The sequence below is a fragment of the Trachymyrmex septentrionalis genome, unplaced genomic scaffold (genome assembly GCF_001594115.1).
Source record: "Trachymyrmex septentrionalis isolate Tsep2-gDNA-1 unplaced genomic scaffold, Tsep1.0 scaffold29, whole genome shotgun sequence".
Classification (NCBI taxonomy): domain Eukaryota; kingdom Metazoa; phylum Arthropoda; class Insecta; order Hymenoptera; family Formicidae; genus Trachymyrmex; species Trachymyrmex septentrionalis.
Window position 1 is genome coordinate 940729 of NW_017305451.1, and position 7554 is coordinate 948282.

The 7554-nt window shown below is 41.2% G+C and overlaps 1 protein-coding gene across 1 annotated transcript in view; it reads right to left on the minus strand.

Annotated features, from left to right (window-relative positions):
• LOC108749324 (paired box protein Pax-3-B-like) overlaps positions 1–310 on the minus strand; it is a 20100-nt gene extending 19790 nt beyond the window's left edge. Inside the window, exon 1 of the mRNA XM_018487933.1 lies at positions 6–310. Coding sequence (XP_018343435.1) covers positions 6–241 — 236 coding nt within the window. The 5' untranslated portion in view covers positions 242–310. The remainder of the gene's footprint in view (positions 1–5) is intronic.
• Between the last annotated feature and the right edge of the window lie 7244 nt (positions 311–7554).

The following is a 7554-nucleotide window of genomic DNA, read 5'->3' on the forward strand; positions in this document are numbered from 1 at the left end:
CGTCATTATTGTTGCTAATCTCCCCGTTATTATTGTTGTTGTTGTTATTATTATTGGTACCGCTACTGCCATTGTTCGTGAGGCGCGTGGTAATTGCACCCGTTGCTGGGCTACCACTACCACTAGCACTGCCACTGACACTACCACTGCCAATGCCGTCGACCTGTACCATTTCGCTGTCGATCGCAGCCGCCGACTTGGCAGTACCAGGAGGGGTCGCAACACCGCCACCGATCATCATCACCAGACGATCTCACCTCCGCCGCCCCTCCACGCTCAGCAACGGCACCTCCCTCTGCCGTTCTTCCTCCACTTCTGCGAATATACCACGTCTGTCTTTGAAACCACTTCCGTTTCTCGCATTCAACGAGACTTTTTTTTCTACGCGCTAATCGCGATTCTCAGACTATTGACAAGTATCTCCAGGTTAACGTATCATCTGGCATTACTCTCAGTCGGAGCGTTGCAGCGCTTAAGAATATTCTCTTGTACGTTGAGCAATATCGCTGAACGAGCATTTTTCGACCTGTACGAACGACATACCATAGAAATGATTAATAGGATCGTTTATCGATTTCCCCATCGTCAAAAATATTCGAATATTCCTCCCGTTGTCGTTGTATCTCTGTCTGAATGCACATCGACAGAGTCCGATACAAATTCAACGCATTCCCGTTCTTATTCGCCGATTATTCTGCAGTTACCATTTGCTTTCGAAAAAAAACTTCAACTTATCTTCATTCAAAACTGTCCACCGAAACTGTCACGTGTATATACCACCGTCAGCCACTATCCTTCTGATAGCACAAACACGGGCGCGAAATGACAAACAAATCGCTACGGAACCGATTGGCAGAGCGGAATAACTAGTACAATCGCGCGATGACGATCACGACGCATCGCGACGCGAGCTTTTACGCCGTCGCGACACTTGAGTTGAGCGGTGAGCCTAGTCGAAGCTGAGGAACAGAAGGCGCGGAGTACTGGAGCGCAGGCGCCTTCGACGAAGCTCGTGACCACGTTCTCCTCCTTCTCCTCCTCCTCCTCCTCCTCTTTCTTCTCCTCCACCTGGCCCTCTTCCCTCTCCGTACTCTTCCTCGCGTGTCGATCGCCCTCTCGTTTCTTCCGCCTACGAGGGCTCCCTTCTCCAATGACAGGCAACGAGGGCTACTACGGCACCGGGGTAGCTTGCTTGCGCTCCGCCGGATTCGAGCGGATTGCCTTCCGCTCGGGCTTTCGAAGCGCGCCCAGACCTTCCCCCTCCTCGCGGGGGACCAGGGACTCCGCCGAGGTGAGATCAAGATTTAACGTGACGTGACTTGCCCCCGTCGCTCCGTACACGCGGTCGATTTCTCCCCTCATACACCACCTTCTCCGTTCACCTTTTTACCTTCGACACAGATCACCAGATTCATCTCCTCGCGCACTCCCTAGGTAAAAAAAAAAAAAAGAAAGGTAAGTGTAAAAGAGAGATAAACTTCGTTGCACGAAAATGATTATTTTTTTTCTTCTTTTATTTCCTGCCCCTACGACAGCTCTACCGCTCCTCACCGATGCACCGATTTCTCTTGTCACGCGATCGACTTGCCGAAGCTATCTTGTTCGCGTCCACGAGCGTGAGGAACGAAAAGCGGGTTTTTTTTTTCAATTCGTCTCTTTAGAAGGTTCCCCGTTATCAGCTGCTGCAGCGATACACGCGCGATACTTCGCTTCCCTCTTTGACAGCGCGCGGTGCTCTCTCTCTCTTCTGGGGAACCACCCTTCTTTCGCACTACCTTCGAACGACCAGACGCGAGTGCGTTACGCGGGGCAACCTGCTCGCTCTCCGCCGTATTCGAGCAGATTGCCTACCGCCGCGCGCTCCACTCGAAGCGCGCCCAGACTAGCCTTACCCCCACCTTATACTCTTCCCGTAAAAGACACCGTTCTTCTGCTTCTACCCGCCGAGAAGAAGAGATCAAGATTTAAGGCGCGCCGTGGTAGCGGTGGCGGTGGCGGCGGTAGCCGTGCCGATGAAAGAGGTGAATATGGGGGAAAGAAAGCGGCCGCGGTTCGAACTTTTAAAATCAGCAGAAGCTGCCGATTACACACAGGTCCGATCGCAAAAGGGTAGACGCGGAGTGGTAGATACCAAACAGGAGGGGAGAGGGGAAAGAGGGGGCGGGAGGGGTCAGAGAAGACCCCTATCGAGACCTAGTCGATGCGATATACAGACCAGGTGGGGAACGAACGTCATGGGGATGTATAGGAAGAAAGGAGCGAAGGAGAGAGAGAGAGAGAGAGAAAGAGAGCCGTTAAAGCCAGCCAAGTGCGCACTGCTGGCCGCGCATCTGAGCTTACCCAACGCCCACCAACCATTACCGAGTCGATCGACCAATTGGGCGATCTGGTAGCCGCCCACCGATCTGGTGCGCTCACTACTGCGTCGCCCACGCTTTTAAGCAGCGGCCTTCCGTTCGTCTCTGTAACCGGTATGATACGCCGATCCTTGCTTGTCGATCGTTGCCAAGACTGTTCTAATACAATTTTGGCATTGGACGGACGGTACTTTCAATGTTGAACGATGGGAGCCTTCAGGGATAATCGATTAGTACGGTCTGACTTAACCTGATAAAACTAAGGCAATAATCGTCTGTAAGTACACAATGCAGAGAAGTTTTACTAGACGAAAATCTATTCCCCTCGAGATTATAAATCGTCAGTTATTGTTATAGTATCGAGTTACGGAGAAAAATGTTTGGCTGAATTAACTGCGGAGTATAATGGAATATGAACGATCCAGAGAATTTTGGATAAATCGATTAAAATTCTAGTTAAAATAATCTAATTGAAATAAACATTCAGCTTTCTTTTCTAGCTAAATCTATTAGAATCCTAGTAAATTTAACCAGAATTCTAGAGCGTTTATTTTTCACAAAAATTCCAGTTAATTCAATCAAATTTTCTTCCGTGATGTATATAATTATAACTTAGAGAAAATTATCAGATATATTTCCTTATTACAGTTGGTTCCTAACGTTTGAAGACAATTTCTCCGTAGTAGGAAACGTAAATTGTTAATGGACGCGTCATTTTTATTGATTTACTATTTTTTTTCTAATTCTCTATAATCTTAAAATTCTATTATGAAGTTTATTTTATTTTATTATTTTAAATTAACTGAGGAATAGGATATTGAATATAATTTACTCTCTTCTGAAACTTAATTCGAAAGTCCATCTACTACTACAGCCAAATTATTATCAACGAAACTACACAATAATAATGCTACTACAATAAAATCTCATAGTTTTAGGATACTCTGTATTAGATAAAAAATTTAAATAGAATGCAAATGTGTTCAAATATATGCGCGTACACAAAGTCGTGATTCTATTTAATATAATTAGCCTTTATCAATATAAATTATCAAAACAATTTAAATTATTCTGCAACTTCTATTCTAATTGAGATAAAAATATATATGAAATGAAACAATTTTGTAATTGCCATTTATTTATGTAAGTATCGTTACCACATCATTAATCAATTCCTTGAAATTGATATAAACAGAAAACAATCGAGCATATATCGATCAATTTCAAGATGCGTATGAATAATAGTTATATACCTATAATTCTCATACGCTATAGCTGCTTAACATACGTTGCGAGTCTATGCAATATGAGAAATATAGTTGTGTCAATAATGGCACTCATGGCGGTTAGTGCAGATAATTATTAATAGGAAGAGACAGATGCAGATAATAGTAATTTGGAACAGCGAGATCATTTTATACTCCATTGCTCTCTAAATAATAGCAAACAATATATTTAATTATAGTTTCTAATAAAGAAGCGTTTCCATACAATTTGTATCTTCCTCGATGTTATTGCCTGTTTATTACTTCATTTTAATAAATAAAATTCTCAAAAAATTTGTATAAACAATTATGTATACACAGATGTCCATAAAGATCGAGGACCAAACATGAAAAAAAGTATATAAACTTTGTCTAAAAATGTTTTATTAAAAAATTATAAACGTTCAAGGATTTACAAGCAGAATGTGTGTGTATACATGTATATTTACTACTATTTTTAATACAGTAGGGATATTCGAAAAAATTCAACATTAATTTGGCAAATGGAAGCCTGCACATTCTTTCGAAAGGAAGAATTTTCGAATATTTATTGTAACTCTTGTAATAACTAATATCACTTATTATCCGAATAATAATAAAATAATAATAAATGCTCGAAAATTCTTCTTCCTGAAAGAATGCAGGTTCCCCGACTTCAATCTACTCGACTTCATTAACACACTGTACAGGTTTTTGGTCCCAATCGTTACGAACACCCTGTATACATATACATGAGGATGTAACCGGTACGTGCCATGCAAACGGGTCCACATTCCTTCTTTCTGTAATTAACGCTAACAATGCGTCGCACGTTTCGACGAATTGAATGGATTTGAGATCCGGAAACTTGAAAATTTATTTTTGTAGATATCTCGTATTGAATTTAGGAAGAATTCGACTCCATTGTAACTATAACACAGCACATTTTATCCAAGAGACAGTTTGGAAACGTCCTTAGAATGGAGGATACGGAGACATTTTATAGACGTCCCTTGGAGGTCTACACTGTATGGGTAACTCAAGACGTAATGTCACGCGATTTGACGAATTGCGACGGTTTATTATCATTTTGAGATCCAATTTTTCATTATTTCATAAACTTGCAGTTAAATTAACTTAATATTTCACCCAATGGGCCTCACCCTTGACACCATCATAGATGAAGTCCGTTGGGTAAAACATCAGGTTAAGTCTAACCACAAGTTAATCAGAAAATGAAAAACTGGACCTGAAATAGGTCCAGTATATAAGAAAATTTATTTGAGCAAAAGTTAACAACTAAATTGCTTTTCTGACAACCGCTATATTTGGTACACTTTGGTAGAATGACTTTGCTGACGTATATCTAAAAATTTAGTTAGATACAGATCTGAAAATAATTGTAAATGATTTCACAATCCAAATAATTACGTAAGAATATCGAACATGATGTAAAAAAATGTTAACATTTTAGCAATCAGTTTGAGCGTTCGGCATAATTGTTTTGATAGTTCAACAATATTTACAGATCTGTATTTAGCTAAATTTTTAGATGCTTTAGTAAAACCGTTCTTTCCGTGTGGAATCTTAATTAGATTCGAACAATACGTCTTAATGAATATCATCATACATTTGATCTTTGAACAAGTGTATACCTACACAAACCGGGAAACTTTTTCGATATGTAACGCGTAAATGCTACTAATAACGATTATTAACTAATTAATAAGATTAATTGTCTAAGCAGCTGAATAAACTGATTTTTCTTTCATCAATTTCGGATTAGGCGCGATAAAGTTATTTAAGCAAGAGACGGTAGCGTTTCCCGCCGGTAAACTGTTCGGCATCGACGAACGAGAGATCCGTGTTAATTCACAACGACTGACGATTTTATGCTCTTATTTTTGCGTTACGTTAGAATTTTTACAGCATCGTTTAATCGTTACGTTCGAACAAAGAACAAAGGAAGGAAAAGTATAAAATCATCAGAGTCCGCGTGTCCCCGACAAAATTACAAGCCGCGCGATTACTCACCGCGAATTAACGCAACATGTGCTACATTGTTGCAAAAGTAGCAAAACATTCGTGACTGTTATTATCATTCGTGCGACGTGAATACGCGTAGTTGTGTGTCGTGCGAAAAAATAACGAGTCAGGCATCTGTTGAAAACAACTATTAATTACTGCATCAACGTATTAACTTTAATTGTTCTCAGACTTGTGCGGAATGAAGGAATCAAATGATAATGAATTTCCTGACCGAAATGAAAAATTAATGTATCGTCGACTTGGAAGAACGATTTTGCTCTAAAACTTTGAGCTAGATACAGATCTAAAAATAAATTCGTGTAGATCATCAAATAATGTACACAGAAAAAAATGTTACGGTTGCCGCAACCAGAAATAATGATAATTTTCGCCCATCAATACATTTGGTTGTAATAACTGTAAGATGTACATATCTTTAAGCCATAACGTTAAAATATGCCAATCTTACGGTTATCACAACAATCGTACTATAGTTCTACTATTATAGACCAACAAATGTATTGGTCGTGGCAACCGCGTTAGCTGTTTTCTCCGTGTAAGACTTGCTAGAAATGTTAAAATTTTTTGCAGCATTGTCATCAACGTTTGAACGTTTTATAATTGTTTTGATAAACCAATAAAATTATTTTTACATCTGTAACTCAGCTAAATTTTTAAGTATAATATTTTAATAAAAACGTTCTTTCTGTATGGAATTTCGTACTTTATATTGTTAAAGAATATCATGCGGAATCTATATATAATAGTATCTTCTTATAAAAAAAATATCTAGATAGAGTAAAGCATGAAAAATCTGTAAAATAATAAGGATTGCGAATCATAATCATCCTTTTGTACATTTTATTCTTCATTTTCGTTACACTGATGAAAGATGTATGTGTATTCAAGTACTATATGAAAAAAGTCGCAAAGAAAAGACTTTGTGAGAGTTAAAGGGTGGACAGACTCATTGGAAATTTTTATTTACTTATTTATTCTGCTTGATTTTACTTTTTTATTTATTTCAGGTCTCTATTTAATTATAGTAACTGTGGCAATAATGTCTGCTGTTTAGACCCTCTGTGAAAATTTCGCGCGAAGATGTAAAAGAGATTCGGAAAGAGCTAACGGAAAACATTGCGTTATCGATCATATCGTATAAAAACTCAGCCACCAATGAAAGTAGCGCACGTGGGTAGTATTGTATATCGACGGAAAACTCAACAAGAGCTTTTCGTATGCGGCACGTAAAAAAATAAGATTATCGCGATTACCTCCGACGGGAGAACACGGCGAAGTCACTCACGCATCGAGCCTGGAAGATATATCGCGGGCACTTTACACCGCCACTTATTCGGGTCGCCCCCGCGCCTTATATAAAGTATCGCCGTATGGGTGCCACCGCCGTTATGAGCACTATCACGAGGCTACCATTATCACCGTCGCACGGCTGACGGTGATAAATCATGCGACAGGAATGATTCGGCTAAATTGCTGCTCGCACGTATCCGCGCTCGAAGCCTCGCCTTGCCTTGCCTTGCCTTGCCTTGCCGTGCCGGGTCGTTGCATGGTCGGAAAAGCGATGCCGGGTGGCGGGTGCGGGGCGAGGGAGACCGTAGGAGACCGGAGAGATCGTAGGAGAGGAGAGGGTGCGCGACCTTTCCCCACCACGTGGACTTGCACGGAGGACCGACGGCCACCGAGAGACGGCAGCCGAGAGAGAGGCAATGTCCGTCACGAGCGATAATTACGCACGCGTTCCAGTAGCCATTGGTCTATTGATTTTGCCGGGGGCTCGTTGGGTGCGCTCGCTGCTCGCGCCGCGGACTTGTCGATCCCGTCCGCGCACAACACGGCGTGGCGTTCGCTCGTGGCTGGTAGCGGCTGCAGATGGGAGTGGACTTTTCGTAGGCGGAGTTGGTTCC